This window comes from Dasypus novemcinctus, chromosome 8 (assembly GCF_030445035.2).
Source record: "Dasypus novemcinctus isolate mDasNov1 chromosome 8, mDasNov1.1.hap2, whole genome shotgun sequence".
Taxonomy (NCBI): Eukaryota; Metazoa; Chordata; class Mammalia; order Cingulata; family Dasypodidae; genus Dasypus; species Dasypus novemcinctus.
The window spans coordinates 13,772,996-13,790,713 of NC_080680.1; the positions used below are offsets into that span (position 1 = coordinate 13,772,996).

General features: G+C 62.4%; 1 protein-coding gene across 1 annotated transcript in view; it reads right to left on the reverse strand.

The window, feature by feature from the left end:
• Positions 1–472: 472 nt before the first annotated feature.
• PHF2 (PHD finger protein 2) overlaps positions 473–17,718 on the reverse strand; it is a 137,334-nt gene continuing 120,088 nt past the window's right edge. The window contains exons 18-22 of the mRNA XM_058301453.1: positions 9,256–9,530; positions 6,962–7,057; positions 6,163–6,272; positions 3,135–3,468; positions 473–2,434 (exon numbers count right to left, since the gene is read on the reverse strand). Of these exons, the coding sequence (XP_058157436.1) occupies positions 2,346–2,434; positions 3,135–3,468; positions 6,163–6,272; positions 6,962–7,057; positions 9,256–9,530 (904 nt within the window). The 3' untranslated portion in view covers positions 473–2,345. The remainder of the gene's footprint in view (positions 2,435–3,134; positions 3,469–6,162; positions 6,273–6,961; positions 7,058–9,255; positions 9,531–17,718) is intronic.

A 17,718-nucleotide genomic window follows, 5' to 3' on the forward strand; every position in this document is an offset into this window, starting at 1 on the left:
AGACTGATTTAGACCCAGCGCCCGACACGCCTGCTGGCGGCCCGCTGCGTGCCAGGCCCCCTCTGGGGCCACGCGCCCCAGTCCACCCGCCTGCGGGTGCCTGAGAAGGTCCGCGAGGTTTCGGGCGGTGCTCCTGGGCCTGCAGCCGGGGAGAGGAGCAGGGTCTCCAGGGCTGCCACCCGAGGGCCGACAGAGGGTCTCTGCCCGCCTGCAGCCCCGCTCGGGCTGCTCCCTCTTCGGGGTGCAGGGGGCCCAGCAGCAATGCCGAGCCTTCCCAAGGGGATCCCGGCAGCCTGGGCCCCTGCAAGGACGTCCCAGCCGCACCCCACCCCACTCACGGCAGCCCCCCGGGCCCCGCCAGGCAGCCGGCGTGCCCACCCGCCCCCAGCCCGCCCCCCGCTGCAGGCGCCTCTGTCCGGAGAACCCGCCCGGCCGGCCCACGGCGATGGAGGCAGAGAGGACACAGGCATGGTTCTGTACAAAACCTGAAATAGCTTTACTTCTTTAAAACTTTGGTCTAAGTTGCCTTAGACCTCATGGACTCGATACAAGAGTAATATGAATTGGGAAATAAAACACTTTAATAGCCACGATAAACTTTGTTAGAAATGTACATGTTGCCAAAATAATAATAATAAAATAAAATTTAAAAAAAAAAAGAGAGAGAGAGAGAGAGAACAGCTTGATGCCCAGGTTAGATTATATAAATGTTCAACAAGGACAGGGGAAAGGAAACTTTAAAAACACCTGTTCAGAATAAGTCTGGGGCCCCGTGAGACACTCCTCTCCCGCCCCTGGTCCTCGGGCGTGGACCCTCCTAACAGGGCGAGCGGGAGTTAATAAGGCCTCCGCGTCGCTGTTTCTTCTCGTGGACGGTAACATCCAGGTAATGGGTATATAAACAAAGCTCATAAGAAATGTACAAATATAAAAAGCTACAAACATTAATAAATTACATCATCACAAAACACAGAAACACTTCACAAGGTGCTAGTAAAATAACTGTCTCCCCCAACCCCCTCATCATACAAGAAGGAAAACAAAGAGCTGGTATTAAAAGTTGCAGACTCATCTTCAAAACGTGTCTGAAATCGATCTTTTGTGTACTGTTTGCTTCTGTAAAGACAGAGTATAAGGCTGCACACACATCACTTGTTTTTCAGGCAATACCTTAATTCCTAAAAGGAAAGGAGAGTAATAAAAAGAAAACAAAAGGAAAGAGAAAAAGGAAAAAAAAAGCATCGGAACCCAACTATTTCTCATACTCGGCAAAAAACTCGTATAAATGTTAATGAAGTACTCTATAGAAAGAAATTCCTAAAGATACTCTTACTCTTATAAAAAAGAAGTTATTTAAAAAGCTATTTACACGCTACATTCTATGAAAAATATGCTTCCGGAAATACATCTAAAATTAAAATACAGGATTGCCTGAGAAACAAATCCAGCCCCTCCGTGTCGGTGGGCGGACACACCGTTCCGGTACGATCCATGCACTCGACACCAAATGCTAACACGTGAAAAGACAGAGAAGTGACTAGTCGACTTGTCCTCGGCGCCCGGTCCGCTGGCCTGGCCACGCCGTCGCAGGGCAGGGCGCCGCGGCTGAGAAGTGCTTCTCCAGGAGTGCAGCCGTCCCGGCCGGATGGGGCCCACCCGCGTGGCTTGGCCTGGGCCCCGGGGACCCCAACACATGGCTGAGCCCGTGCCCCTCCCCAGGGACCCCGCGACGGCGCCCCCTCCTGCTAACACACAGACCCTGCTGCCGGTGCCTTCCAGGCCCAGCCCCGCCATCTGCCTGCCATCCCACCTGCTAGGGGAGACGGAGAGGCCCCGCTCCTCGTGGTGCCTGATGCTCTCTGGACTTGTCCGAGAATCACTCTGGGAGAGAAGGGGAATGCATAAACATTCCTCTTTCTCTTTCTCTCCGGTGTTCTTTCCTTTTTTTAAGCCTCTGGAGGCTACCATACTATGACCAGCTCAGACTCTGGACCTGGTGAGCTCTGGCTCACACTTCCTTCCTTGAAGGACTCATGGTCCCAGCAGAGCTGCAGGGGCCCCACAATCACACCCACACTCAAGGGGTGCCTGGAGACTGTCCTGAAACCAAAATGGTCCTCCACGTGGCAGGGCAGCCTTTCGGGAGCTGGTCACTAAGCGACTGGAGAAAGGATGTCTGTGTTCAAAACGAGGGACAGCCGTGCTCTGCACGCTCTGCCTGCTGAAGGTACACACGCTCGTCTGGGGGGATGGTGGCCACGGTCCTTGGGGGGGAGTGGGCTGATGCTTTAGCGGGGCTCCAGGTGTGTCCTGAGCAGAGCAGAAGGATCCTGGCTTTCCAAACTTTAAAGGAGCAGTTTCCCGTTCCGGTGGATTTTCAAAATTTTCCCAAGCCTTTGCTTGGCAGTGGCCATGCCTTTTCTTGTACGTTTTCCTAAAGGGATGGAGGAGAGGACACGAGAGAAGAAAGGAGTGAGATGGCAAGAGCAGCAGCAGAGTGCCAGGGGAGGGGTGGGCTGTCCCACCCAGTGGGCGCCACTGGGCAGCGCTGTCCACTCGGGGCCTCTCCGTGAGCCCTGCCCCGCTTTGGAGCACGGGCTGCCGGGGCTCTAGCTCTGGGGTCTCAGCATGTATCTCAGAAGACACACCCTCGGCCGTGTCCAGGGGCACTGGCGGAAGAGTTGGGACTGGTGACCCTTCTACAAGCCCAGATGACCGACCAGAGACCCCCGCTCCCTGGACCTGCCATCTCCAGCCTCCCCAGGTGTGGGCAGGTGGGGGGAGGCAAAGGCAGGACACGACGGCAACGGTGATGCTCGTGGAGCGCAGGGGAGGGTCCGGCCCCCCATCTCACATGGAGGCGCCCCCCACCCTACAGGAGGCTGAGTCCCCCTTGGGCCCACGAGACCCTGGGGGCTGCGGGCTGGACCTGGGAGAAACCCCCTCTGGCCCCCAGCCTGACAGGTGGCCGTCTCTTTCAGCCTTCGAGTGGGACCCACCCCCGCGAACGCCCACCGCAGACGCTGGCGCCCGCCCGCCGGCAGACCCAAACCCCAGCCCTCCACGGTCCTGGGGCGGCCGCGGCCTCCCAGCGGGCGGCAGGGGCGAGGCCGGGCCGGGGGGGCGGGGGCTACCTTTGGCAGCGCTGCTGTTGTTGGGGGACGACGCCGAGGGCCGCCTCTGCGTGAGGAAGACGCCCGGGGCCATGGGCTGCGCGGCGCGGCCGGCCGGGGGCCCCGCGGCGGCGCCCGCCGTGTACTCGTGGTCCGCCAGGCTGCTGCTGGGCGGCTCGGCCGGCGGCTCGGGCGAGCTGCTCTCCTGCGAGGCCTGGCTGCTGGACGCCGCGCCACCCGACGCGGGGCCGCCCGACGCGGCCGAGGCCGAGGCGGTGGACGAGGTGGACGGCGAGGTGGTGCTGGGGGCCGGCTTCTTTTTGGTGGTCTTTTTCTTTCGGCTTTTCTGCTCCTCCTGGGAACAAAGCAGGCGGGCGCCGGGACCCTCAAAGAAGGAAGCCCCGCAGTGGCGGCCCCCCCCAAGACACGGGCGCTGGCGGGAGCCGGCCACCCAGCGCCTCCCCAAGCCCCACGGTGGAGTGGCCCCGCCTGGAGCAGGGCTGCTGCCCCCACCCCGGAGCCCCCACCCCGGAGCCCCCCACCCCGGAGCCCCCCACCTGGAGCAGGGCTGCAGCCCCCCACCCCGGAGCCCCCCACCCGGAGTAGGGCTGCAGCCCCCACCCCGGAGCTCCCCACCCCGGAGCCCCCCACCCTGGAGCCCCCCACCCGGAGCAGGGCTGCAGCCCCCACCCCGGAGCCCCCCATCCTGGAGCCCCCCCACCCGGAGCAGGGCTGCAGCCCCCCCAAGGGCTGGCTGGCCCCGCGCCCAGGCGCCCTGGACATGGAGACGCCCCACGCGGGCCTCGGCCTGGGCACCGGGTGCTCGGCAGCCCCGCCCACTCTGTGTGCTGCACTCATCCTGTCTCCCACGCTGAGCCACCCACCCTCAGAGGGACTGCAGGGTCGCATCCGACTGCGGCACTTTGAGATTATTTATGAATTCCCCGAGGAGAAAGATTAGCTCTGTGAACTAGTCCAGGGGAAGGCGTGATTCCCCTCGGCACCGGGTTCAGCTGTGCACCCTTGGTTAAATTACCTGGCAAGATTAGGGCTTGGACTCAACTACTGGAGGCAGGAGTGACTCGGGGTGCCCAGCCCCCTTGGGGGCCGATATGAACACCCACCCACTCAAGAAGACACACGGAAGAAAGCGCCATAGATGGCAGCGGGGAGAACCTTCCCACAGACAGAAGCTCGAACAGCTGAAGCCCCGGGGGCAGAGAGGAGCCCTCTGCCTGACAGTCAACACGGGAGCAGCTGCGGCCTGAGACCAGGCAGAGAGGAGCAGTCACCCTGCCTCACCACGGGGCAACCTGGTGAGAAGGCAGCCTCCAGTTGACTCGTGAGGGCCTGGTGGCCGTGAGCTTGTACCCCAAATAGACACCCTTCCCAAAAGCCCGCAGCGTTCTGGTACTCTGCATCGGCACCCCTCGGCTGACTGATACACCAGCCTAGAACATTCCATTCCACCCTATCAGACGTGCACCGAGACACCGGAGAGAGTAACGCCTTCTAATCCCCGAGGAGAACCACATCCCACCCAGAACGCTCTTCCTCGTCACACCACCCATCCAGGGGGGTGGCGGGTACCGTTGTGGACAGGGGCGTCTCAAGAGCATTCCTTACTTCCTCCATCCCATTTCTCAGGATGGAGGCGCGCCAGCCAAACAGAGTCAGTGCAAAAGCGCGATCTGGGCCATGGGAGAGTCCGCAGAGGAGACAAAGTTCCCGAAGGCCGGTTAGGAGAACGGGGTCCGCCCCTTTCTGAGGGCACCGGGAGCTGTGGAAATGGCACACGGCTCTCAGCGCCGGTTCCACGAGGACAAAACTCGATCGGGGTGATGGGGTGGGCGAGGGCCCTCCGGGGGCGCTCCTGGGGAGGGTGCTTGGAGGCCTCGTGCCCGCCCACGAGGGAACGGGGGTCTGGGCAAGAAGACCCCTCTGGCTCCAGCCCTCACGTCTGCTCTCAGGCTGCTGAGGACTGGACCGTCCACCGCAGAGACGCGGTCCTGGGGGTGGGGGTGGAGGGCCCATTGGCAAATAGGACCTTCAGGATGTCTCAGGGAGTGAGGGTGTGGGGAGCACAGTTGGGACAGGACCTTCCAGGGTCCTCCATGGAGGAGGCCAGGTGGATTCAGGGCCCTAGTCCGTGAACGTGCTGTCCTTTAACAGAGGTGCAGACAACAGCAGGAGAGGCCAGAGAGAGGCCGCTGAGTGACCAAGCACTGCCAGACGCTCTCCCCTCAGCACTGCAGTCTCCAGGAGAAAGGGCGGCCTGTTAACACCCCGATTTTGGACTTCCAGCAGCCAAAACAGAAAGCCAACAATTTCCTGTTGCAGGAGCTAACCGGTGTGTGCTAATTGTCATAGCAGCCTGGGCAAACTAAGATGGCACCTTTCCAGGGATTTGAGCACCTGGGGAAGCCACTCTCCCCTTTTCAAAGACTTAGTGACCTGGGAAGCGGATTTGGCTCAGCTGATGGAGCATCCGCCTACCATATGGGTGGTTCAGGGTTCAAACCCAGGACCTCCTGACCCATGTGGCGAGCTGGCCCACACTCAGTGCTGATGCACACAAGGAGTTCCCTGCCACGCAGGGGAGTCCCCCACGTAGGGGAGCCCCACATGCAAGGAGTGCGCCCCTCAAGGAGAGCCACCCTGCGTGAAAAAAGCACAGCCTGCCCAGGAGTGGTGCCGCACACACAGAGAGCTGACACAGCAAGATGACACAACAAAAAGAAACAGACTCCTAGTGCCACTGACAAGAATAAAGGCAGATACAGAAGAACGCACAGCGAATGGACACAGAGAGCAAACAACGGTGGGGGAGGGGGAGAGAAATAAATATTTAAAAATAAATAAAGACTCAGTGACCCCAGGCCTGTGACTCCCCAGCCCAGGGGGTCTGTGCACCCGGGTCGCGGGGCTCCCCGCCCATCACCAGTGAGGAGCAGGGGCGTCTGGGGAGCCTGCGCCTGGCCAGCACGCTCAGTCCCTTGTGGAGGTGGCCCAGGCTGCTGGCAGCCCCCCTCCCCGGGCCCTTCTTTACCTGCTGGGAGAGCTTGGCCGCGGCGGCTGCCAGGCCAGTCTCGATGGAGGCCACCCTGGTTCCCTCGCGCACCGGCCTGTCCTGCCTCGGCACCGACGGCCCGACCCTTGCTGCAGGGAGAGGAGGGTCAGCTTGCCTTCAGCTGGCCCATGGCCCGGCCACCCCTGCCCGGGCAGGCGGCGCCCGTGGGAGGCGGTGAGGGTTTCCCGCGGAGCAGGCCCCACCTGCGCTGCTCCCACCCGCCCCCACGCCTGTCTTCATCAGGGGAACCTGAAACACCAGGTCCCCTGGACTTCCACACACCTCGCTGCAAGGGGAGGGTCAGCCGCGAGCCAGGGCAGGGCGGAAAGCCAGGAAAACGGAGACCCCTGGCCCGCCCGCGGGAGGAAGGCTGCAACGCCAGAGCCCGGGAGGCCCCGCTCCTGCCCAGCCGGAGCCAGGCGGGGGACGAGGGAGCTGGGTGGGCTGTGGGAGAGGTCTGCACCCCCTCCCCAGCAGCATCCCCACCCCTGCAGGTGTCCCACGAGGGAGTCACGCGGGCACAGAAAGGTCCCTCCCGGGGCTCCTCTACGAGGAGACACGAGGGGGCTGCCCGCCTCTCGGGGGGCTGCATGGAGATACGTCCGGGCAGTGACGTCTTGTGGGCAAGAGCGCGGCAGGTGCAGCCACCGTGTGCGGAGAGCGCGGGCGCTGCCTGTCGGGGCGGGCACAGACCCCGGCTCGGTCTTGGCCGAGGCGGGAAGGGGCAGGCGGGCACGGAACGCCGCGGCTGGAGCTCTGGGTCGCCCCCTCCCACTACCTGTCGGGCTGTAGGGGGCGTCGTCGGAGCCTTTCCTCTTCTTGGACCGCGACTTGAAGACGGGGTTGTCCTCGTCGGACTCCAGGGAGGGGTAAACTAAAGGGAGGCGGAGGAAGACAAGGCGCTGCTGGGGCCGGCACTGGGCGCCGCAGGACCCTCGCCCTGGGGGCAGCTGCGGGAGGCGGCGGGCGAGCCCCTGCTGAAGGCCCGCCTTGCCCCGGGGTGTCGCCGCCCTCGGAAGCTGGCAGGTGCGGTCACTCCTGGACACGGCCAGGCTGGAGGTCCCCCGTGACAGGGAGGACGAGTGCGGCCCAGAAGAGGCAGGGGCATGCCTGACAAGGATGAGCAGCCCCGAGCGCGCCAGTCAGCCCGCCGCGTCCTGGGTCAGGGGTCCTCCCAGGCCCTTTGCAGCCCCCGCGGCCCCTGGACCTGCCCCACCCGCGGCCACCTGCCCTGGCCCCCGCCGTGCCGCCCGCTCAGCATCCGGCTCTTTTTGGATGTTCCCTCCCCTCCCGCCAGCCCGGGCTGCGCCCAGTGGGACAGAGGGAGCCAGCGTTTCCCACACGCCGGACCCAGGGCCAGGGTGGGGGGCGCAGGTGAGGGAACGGGGCCTCGGGCCGCTTCTCGCTGCCTCCATGTCCACATGGAAAGGGCAGGGAGAGTGCTCCTGCCCTGGTGGCCCGCCTCGCCGTGTGCCAATGCAAGAAGGCGCCGGCACGCTGGTGGACCAGCCCCCGCGACAGGCCGCCGCCCCCGGGTCCCCACTGCGTGCGACCCTCCAGCACCCCGGGGCCCGTCCATCCCCTGGGCAGGGTCTCGTGTCCCGGTCTGGCCCTGGCACCCGGCAGAGTCCAGCACACCACCGAGCCCCTCTGGGCTCCTGTCCCAGGCCCTGCACCCAGTGGGGGCGGGGGCTGCCAGGCCGGACGAGCCCCCTCCTGGGTTCCTGGCCCACAGAGGCCTTGAGACCGACCCCTGGAGGCCACAGCTCAGAGGCAGCAGAGAGCGGGGAGACCAGGGAGGGGCCAGGACCCCCCATCCATCAGAGTATGTCTGACCTCAGGGGAGGAACACTTGGCGGTTGCAGGCAAGGTTCCACTTAGTAAGCAGACCGCTAGGAAAAAACACGTTTGTTCTCCTTGCAAAAGTCTGCACGTGAGTGTCTGGAAGTTGGCGAGTAAAGGCGTGTGCATAAAAATTTTTTTGAAAAATTAAAAGAAAGGGGGTGCGGAAAAAGAGCATGTCTGATTCCCACAGGGACGGGAGAGCCGCAAGGACCCTCCCCACCTGCCCCGGGGAAGCTCTGCAGAGGCACAGCCCTGCGCAGCGGGACGCGCTGAAGTGGCGTCCTCGGCGCCACCCCCACCCGCCCCCACGGGCTGGGCTGGGGGCGTTTAGCCTGCGAGGGCCTGTGCGGCCTAAGGCTCCGGGGGGGCTCGTGGTTCTGGAGGAGCCGCTCGGGGGCCGGGGCTGCGTGCCCAGAGGAAGCCCTGAAAACGGGAGTTCTCCGTCCCTGTCGGCTTGTCTGTCACACGGGGGAAGGTCCCTCGGCCGCGCCCAAATCTGTCGGCCAGATGTGGCCAGCTCTGCGCGCACGCAGGACGGAGTCTCCCAGGAACGGGAGCGCAAGCACGCCGCGCCCTGAGGCCCGCCCCGCTGGCGCTGAAGGCAGGCCCTCTCCTCTCGGGGACCCGAGGAAACAGGCAGTGGGAAACGTCAGTCGTGCCTCCAACAGCTGGCCCGTCACCAGATGCCCCAGCAGGTCCCCTCCCAGGAGAACGTGTCTCCGGCGTTCTCACAGCATCATCCACAGCAGCCCGCAGCGTCTCGCCGGCGAATGGCCCGACGGACCGCGGTGTAACCATGCAGCGCGTCACCCAGCCAAAAGGAGGAGCCGCGGCGGGCGAACCGGCCACCACGCCGCCAGGGAGAGAACCGGGCACGAAGACCACTGGCCGGGCGGTTCCGTTTACAGGCAGCACCCGAGGAGGCAAACCCACGGAGACGGAGCCGGCGGCTGCCTCGGAGCGGCCGGAGGGGAGGTGGCGGATCTGCGCTGGGCGTGCGCAGGGTTTCTTTTGCGGGAGATGAACGTTTTCTAAACTTGACCGTGGCGGCTTGTGCATTTTGAGTGGGTAAACTCAATGGCACAGGGGTCTTATCTCAAGAGGGACAAAGCGTTCCACACGCCAGGACCCAAGACAAGGCTCGTGCGGGCGGGGACCCCGGTTTCGTTCCCAGAGAGGAGCCCGGAGCGCCGGGCTGGGGCGAGTGGGGCGCGGCCCCGCACTCACCGTAGTCCGAGTCCTTGAAGCAGGCGTCCAGGTGGTCCTGCTCCTCCTCGTAGGTGTCCAGCTCCACGCTGTTGCGGGCCGCCCTCTTCAGCAGCCGCTTGCCCGCGCTCTTGCCGCCGCCCCCGTTCTTCCGGGCGCCGTGGGCGCCCAGGGAGCTGCCCTTGGCCTGGCCGGCGCCCCAGGCTGTCTGCAGGCAGGAGTCGGCGGCCTGCAGGTTGGCCATGGACAGCATTCCCTGAATAGCCTCCTGCGTGCTGGGGGAGGCGGGGGGCTGGCTGGGGGCACAGAGAGACAGCAGGCTCAGCGGCCGCCCCCGCACCGCAGCCGAGGGTGGGGAGGGGCGGGGCCAGGAAGTGGGAGAAGTGGGGGGGGCAGGCGAATGGCCACTCTGGCGCCCTCGCAGCACGCGGCTGTCCCGGCGTGCAGGGCTCCCCCGTATCAGAGCCAGCGGCCCAGCTGGACCCCGCCCGGCCCTGCTCCCCCAGCCCTGCTCACCTCGGCCCACAGGGCATCCACCAGCCTCTCCCCAGCCCTGGCCTGCTGCCCGCTGCCCCAGCCTGCACCTGCGCCTTCTATGGCTCCTTCACAGACCCCCTCTCATCTGGTCGCCCTGAGATGGTGGGGCCACGGCCCCCTCCCACTGCACACACGGGTGACGTCGGCGAGCACCGGGCCCAGAGCCCGGGAGTCTTTCTCGACACCCCCTCCTCCCTCACCTTAGAGAATCCACCAGGTGCCGAGGCCCGTCAGCCCCACCCTCACCCCCAGAGCACGTGGTGACGCGCAACACACAGCGCCACCGTGCTCTCTCCCCCCAACACCTCCGCTGCCAGCGCCCTCACGCCTCACCTGCTCGCCGCACCCTCGCTGCAGCAGAGACTCCCGTGGGTGCCCCCCCAACACCTCCCTCCCTGTCCCTGCTCTAGCCCCTTCCTGGCTGCACAACAGCAACGCCAGGGCAGCTTTAAAACATGCCGGGCCCCACCCAGGAGCTCCTGCTTCCGGGTCTCCCTTGAGGATGGCCCCGGCTCTGATCACACATTCCTGGTCTTTCAGCGCCAGGCTCAGTGCACCTGGCTTCAGCATCCTGTTCTGGTCCTAACCCTCACCTGCAGCCCGGTGATGGCTTATTTCAGGAGTCAGCTTGGCTAGGTTATGGTGTCAGGTTGTTGGATCAGGCAACTGCTGGCCTGATGGTCACCGAAAGGGTGTTTTGTGCAGGGATTGGCATCTATAGTCAGCTGATTGCATCTACAGCTGATTGCATCTACAGTCAACAAAGGAGACTTGCCCTCAGCAATGAGAGGAATATCCTTCTCCAAAGTTGGAAGAAGGAAGGATTCCTCCACAGGATTTCAGAAGGTAGAAAGATTTCTACCTTCTGAGGATTTAAGAATTTCTCTCTCCTTCAACCAGCCAGCTGCACCTGGGGAATTCAACTTCACTTTCAGAGGCGTTTCCAGCTTGTGACCTGCTCCTCCACCCGGTCACAGGAGCCGACTCCTATAATAAGTCTCTTAATATTGACATGTATATTCATCCTGTTGATTCCCCAAAGCCTCACCTGAACCTCAGGACAGGACAGCCCGTGCTGGCCCCCCTCCATCCCACAGAGCCCCCTCTCCTCTGCGACATGACACCCAAGCCCACCCACTCCTTCACCCAATGGAAAGCCCCTCCCCCAGCAGCCCCAAACGCGGTGGACACTGGGACAGAGAGCCTGGTCCACGCAGGCTGGGCCTGCCCAGGGTCTCCAATCCAGCCCCCCTCTACGGCGGCCCCCTCACACGTTCCTTGTCCTCCATCTCCGTGCTTCCCTCTTTTCCTGGCCTCCCCCTGCTTCCAAAGAGGATCTGAAGCTTGTGGCAGACGGGGTTACATGCCCCAGAAGAGCGACACATTCTTTATTATGATCCCATTCCTGAGGGTGGGAACCGGCTGTAAGCGGAATCTCAGGAAGGTGTTATTTTAGGTAAGTGTGGCCAACTGAGTCGGGAATACTGGAGGCCTCTATAAACAGAAGGAATTCAGACCTGGCAGGAGAGGAACCCACGGGAGGAGCTGGAAGCCAGCAGGGAAGGGGAGGGCTGCGCCACGGGACGGGAAAGCCAAGGAGCCAAAAGACTGCGGACACAGGAGGAGGCCAGCCTTCCAGCATCGGAACCCGGAGCCAAGACGGTCCCGTTGAAGCCAACCCGCTGTGTGCTATCTGTCGTAGCAGCCATGGCAAACTAAGACACTTTTTTAGTAAGACCGTTAAAAGGAGATTTCCACCTGCAAGCCACAGGCCAGAGGTGGTTGGGGAGGAGATCAACACGGAGCAGCTGAAACGAACACCGAGGGAAAGGGGGCACAAAGTGTAGCCAGGGTCTCCAGATGCCGACCACAGGGCAAGGCCGCGTTCCAGCCCCAGGATCCCCACCTTCCTTCAGGCCCCCCACACCCGGGGCCAGGGCTGCGCTGCCCTCGCTGGACGGAGGAGGACCCAGGACCACGGAGGGGTGCACTGCTCAGGCCATGGGAGCAGATCCATACCCACGAACCCCGCGAGCTAATAAACGAATTCTGCATGCTGGCAGGGTGCAAGAGCAACACGCAGGTATCAGTGGTATTTCTGTACACCAGCAAGGAACACTCAGGAAAGGAAATTGAGGAAACAATCCCATCTACAACAGCAACTAAGAGAATAAAATATCTAGGAACAAATTTAACCAAGGATGTAAAGGACTCATCCATGGTATAGCAGTTTGATATTACTGAGGAATTCCAAAAAGAAATATTGGATTATGTTTGTAATCTGATCTGTACCTGGGCATGATTGAGTTATGATTAGGGTAGGGACTCACAAATAAAAGGCATGGCAAAGGACAGAGTTGAGTGCTTCTGATGTTGGAGTCTGATGCTGAAGACTTAAGCTGGAGCCCTGGGAAGTCAGCACACAGAGGAGAGAGAAGCCAGCCCCAGGAAGGAAGGAACCTTGAACCCAGAGGAAAGCAAGCCCCAGGAACGTAGGAACCCGGGAAGCCTGGACCCTCGCAGATGTCGGCAGCCATCCTGCTCCAAATAGACTTTGGTGAGGGAAGTAACTTACGCTTTATGGCCTAGTATCTGTAAGCTACCCACTCCAAATAAACACCCTTTATAAAAACCAACCAATTTCTGGGATTTTGCATCAGCACCCCCTTGGCTGACTAATACATGTGGCAAACTACAAATCATCACCCAGAGAAATGAAATTTGACCTAAATAAATGGAAAGCTATCCTGGGCTCATTGATTAGGAGATGCGCTCCCCGGCCATCCAGCGACAAGTCCACAGGCAACCCCTCTGCCAGCCCACAGGCTCTCCCCTCCTAGCCTCCATCCACCCTTGCCCCAAAAAGGGAATTCCTTCAGGGAATTCACCTCTGCACACCACACACCTGGCTCAGGCCCTGGCATAGCCAGCGTTCGATGAACAACCGTGCATGAATGAATCAGTGAATGAGTGAATGAAGTCATGCTGTCCCGTTTAGGAGATGGCAGCTCAACAGCTCAGTGGGGGGATCCCAGGGGTCCGTGTGCTTGCCAGGGAGCTTTCCCTGCTCCCAGAGCCACCAGCCCGTCTCCAGGGCTGCCCCACGCTTCGCTCGCCCGCAGATCCCTCCCTTTGCTGGGTGTATCCATTTGTGCGAGTTTCCATATTTATACCCCACCCTACTCCCAAAGGGACCCAAAGTACATTCAGGATGGCAAGACCAAGCACTTTCAAATAAGTATGGAAGAGGAGAGGGAGGGAGGTCTTGTGGGAAACCCTGGCTACGGCGAGGGCGGTGCCTCCCCAGTTTCCCCAGTACAGGTGCTGAGGCCCCCCCCAGCTTTCCCACAGGAGCCAAACGCAACCAGGGACCCAGCCTGGGGTGTCCATGAGGGCTCAGAAACAGAAGGCTCCTGAGTCTGCGGCCAGAGGGCGACTTCTCTTGGGATTCTCCCTAGGATGGAGGAGTGCTGAGAGAGGTGAAACTGGCCCCCAAGGGATGCAGCAGGCGCAGACAGGGATCCCTGCAGGGTCCCAGGGACCTGCCACCGCAACGCTGGGCTAAAGGCACCTTGTGAGGGACACTGCCATGGGCTCTCCAAAAGTCCAGCTCAGTTCAGAGAGGACCCTAGAGGGAGAGCGGCCCGTGGCGCGCCCGGGCAGCCCCGGCTGTGTGATTTGGGCGCAGGGGAGTGGCGGGGCACTGGGGTTGCCAGGGACTCAACGGCATCGAGTTCCCAAGCCAGCACACACCAGGTGAGATCACACGGCTGGGAAGTTCCTCAGGCAGGCGCTGCCTCGGAGCCGTCCACGGTCCTCTCTGCCAGAGCCCCTGTGGCCCCTGCCCAGCATCGGCCCCCCGTAAGGCAGGGCCCTGGGGTCTGGAATGAGCCACGCAGGGTGCTGTGGAGAAGGCTCCCCAGCTGAGGCTGAGGCGCTTGAGCAGGGAAGATCCCCCATTCCCCACCGCCCCGACCCACCCCTGTCCACGACCGCAAGCCGGCGAGGGCAACGTGTCTCTACCCGCTGGGCCGCTGCTTGTCCCCAGCCCCGCAGGCTGGCTCTTTGGGCCAGGGATCCCTTCTCTCTCCGCCCCCCTGGGCCCAGAAGCTCCCGGGGGAGACGGCGGTGCAGGGGACTCTGGTTCCAGCTCTGGCCTGGGGGGGCAAACAGAGGCCCCTAGGTACGCCCGAGAGGGTGGGGGACCACCAAGCCCACCCCTGCTCAGCCGCAGGACCCCAGTGGTCTCCAGACCACGCAGCCTCAAGGCACAGGCCGGGACCCAAGCCTGGGCCCAGGCAGGCGGCATGTAAACACTATTTTGATCCTCCAATTAGCAAACCCAGTCCTCTCCGTTCTCTTCCCGGCGGTAAAGACCGAGCAAACCACCAATGAGAAATTACCATCGTTTCCTCTTTCCTTCAGCTGGTTTTTCCGCCCTCCAAACAGGGAATACTTAAAACAGTGCAAACGGACCATCAAAACCTGACCCTCCGCTCCTACCGGAAGAGGCTGGGCAGGAACTGCCCGGGGCGGGTGCGTGGGGGCCGGGAGGCGGCAGAGCCCGCCCCCCTGCGCCCGGCAGGCTCGTGGTCCGCGTGCAAGGGCCCGCGCGGGGCACACGCGGGGCTCACACGTCCGTGCGGGCGGCGGGCGGGCTCGCGGGCCTCGCTGGCGCGCGTGCACAGCGCTGGCTGCGGGCGCTTGGCGGCGCGGGGCGGGGACCCGCGCGCGGGGCTTGGAAGGCAGCGCCGCCGGCCTTGCGCCGCCCCGCCTGGCTGCCCGCGGACGCTCCCACCTTCCCTGCGCCGTCCTCCCACCTCCACGTCCAGGCACAGGGGCACGCGCGCCGCCGGGGGTGTAAAACGTCCCTTCTCAAGGAGCGCCACGTGGTCCTGGGAACAAAGCCCCTGGGGGGTGCCCCAAGGCCCCCTCGTCCCAGGTGCCTTTAGCCCCTCAGACCTTTCTGTGGGGACCGGGGCTGACCAGAGGCCCCTCGAGGGGTGGAGCCACCTCGCATGGCCAAGCTGGGTGGGAGGCAGGCGGGCGCCCCGCAAAGGTGAGAGTCACGCCCAAGGCGCAGATTTCAAGGGCATTCCTGCAGGGGGGGCATGAAGGCAACTTCACGACTTGCAGAAAACCTTCCGGCCCTCACACGGGTACCCCAAAGCCCTGCCAGCGTCGCGAGTCACGTCTCAGCCCCTCCGGAGGAAGCGGGCCAGGCTGCCTGGGAATATCATCGTTCCCACAGAAATGCCATGTATGACATGAAATACGGTCATCTGATTGTGCCAGAGCGCCTTCCTGTCAGGCCGAGTCGCTCTGTTTATTTAGGAACAGGCCTGCCCACCACTCAGCCACCCCGTTTCAAGCTGAGCTGTGGGAAGCGCAGCCCTCGGGTTTTGATTTGGGAAACCACCGAGGCGCCGGAGGCCGGGGAGTGGATAGGAAAAGGGGGATGAGGAAAGGGCCCGAGCAGGCCCCGTGGGGTGGCGCCTCCTCAGAGGAAGGAGACACACTCCCCAGGAAAGGCCAGCTCACGCCCAGACGCCCCAGCAGGGCAGCCTGCAGGCCCTGTGGCCGGAGCCCGCCTGCCCGACCCTCTGACCACCTCACCCACCCCAACGTGCCCGCGCCCCTCTGCCCGCCCGTGGGCTCTGCGGCCTTCCCGGGGACCAGCCTCTCCCTCTCCCTGCTCACTTAGCACCGGCTCCGCGAGGGGCTCGAATGCGGAATTAGTCCTGCCCCTCCGGAGCCAGCACCGCCTGGCGTCCCCTTCCCAGCCGCCAAGCCCATCTGCCTCCCCAGAAAGCCTTCCTCCTGGGCTCCCGCTCTCACGGCCGCGGGACTTCACTTAGGAGATGTGCGAGCACCTGCCCACGGGCAGCCCGCCCCGCGCCAGCGCCGCGCTCTGGCGCGCAGGAGGTGTAGTCCCGCATCTAGCACGTCCTTGGCAGCACTGCCTCAGGCTAGTTACCCTCGCTCTCTGAACCCCATCACCCCCAATCCCTGCAGCTGCCAAGGAACCACAGGGGTGAGGCAAGGCATGTCAAGGCGTGCCAAGGGAGCACCTGAAGAGCCGGCACTCCCACGGGGGGCTGCTGCCACCCAAGGGTGCTCTGTGGGGCCAGAGCAAGGGAAAGACAGCAGAGGAGGGGCCAAAGTGGGGGGAGAGGACAGAGGGGCAGGGAGCAGGCCCCTCCAAGCCCCTCTGTCCTCTCTCTGATGGCACATGTGGAAATCCTCCTAAGGGTGAAAAGCAAATGGTTCCACGGCATACAAACACAACTGCAGACCTGTGATTTAGAGGGGATTGAGCAGAGAGCCCCAGCCCCTCCTGGAATCAAAGCCCAAATGGATCAATCCACTTCTCTCTAATCAGATGCCTGGGCCAGGTGGGCCGGGGAGGGAGGGATGGCTCTACCCGTGGTCCTGGGCCGCCCACCCACTGCCTCCCAGAGACCCACACCACTCCAGTCTAGAATCACAGGGTCTCCAGGCACGGACAGCCACCATGCCCCAAGAGGGCCCTGGCAGGCCTCAGGGCTTGAGTCACACAGGCTCAAAGGTCCTGGCCACCTCCCCTGGGTGCCTTGCACGTGGCCAGGGGCCCTCTCCAGGGCCAGCTAGAGCTGGACACCACATTCCATGGATGTGGGACAGGGCCGTCACCTCCTCAGCACTGCACCTTGCCTCTTTTAATATAACCACTGGCGAACTCATAAAGTGTGGGGACCCGGCCCGTGGCTGGGTGGGCTCTGACCCTACAGAAGCCCAGGCTCTGCCCCCTCAAGTGGCTGCAGGACTTTTCTCCCTGTCCTCTGATCCAGTTGGGTTTTCTTGTTGTTTATTAGAGTGGTGTGGGTTTATAGAAAAAATCATGCCAGAAAGTAAGAGAGACTCCCCCTCTCCCGCTCTCTCTCACACTCTTCCCCCAGTTATCAACCTTTCACTTTAGCATGGCACCTTTGTTACAACTGATGAAACAATATTATTATAATCATACCACTAACTAGGGCTGGCTTTTGTACCCACATCTTGCCACAAGAGCCAACGGGGGTAGTCAGATCCTCATACTTGGAGCCCAAATAAAAGGCTCTTTCCGAGCAACTGTTAGGAACTGAGTCACGTCCACTGCTAGCTCAGGCGAACCCAAACTGGAGCCAGGATGGGCCTTAACCCAAGATGGCTGGAGTGCTACGAGCAGAGGAGACTGGACTCGGGGAAAAGACAGATGGGGAGACAGACGGCACACGACTGAGGCAGAGGTGGAGTCGAGGACAGATGGCCAGCCCCCAGCAGACCGTGACAGACTTCGGGGTGAGCCTGCCAACACCTCAAGGCTGGACTTTTCATCTCCAAAACCGTACAATAAAGTCCCATTGTTTAAGCCACCCGGGGGCGTGCTATTTGTCACAGCAGCTCTGGCAGACCGAGACAGTGGAGCTAGGCTTTCATTACAAGGTACAGCCTTGCCACCTCTGCCAGGACGCTCCTCAGCCACCCTGCCTCCCCAAGCCCACCACCCAGTTCTGTGGTACACTCTGCTCTCCTTTCACCTGCACCTTACCAGTGGAGAGAGGCCATGACGCCCATTCCCAGCCCCCCAGGCCCCATGGCCCAGGCAGGGCTCCAAGTTCCACCTTGGATGCCTCCCACACTCAGTCCCACCCCTGCAGAAGCACCGACCACCCCAGATGACTCTACTTTGGCACAGTGGTCCCCCACCCATAGACCCTGACCAAGAGCAAGTCCTGCCAACAGGCACCCATCCACCCTGGAAAAGGCAGTGCGGAATGGATGACACCTTTCTCCGCCCTGGTTCTAACTTTCCATAAAAGAGCTGGACCGTAAGAATGTAAAATGGTGTAGCAGCTATGGAAAACTGGGGCAGTTTCTCAGAAAATTAAACCTAGAATCACCACATGACCCAGTAATCCACTTCTA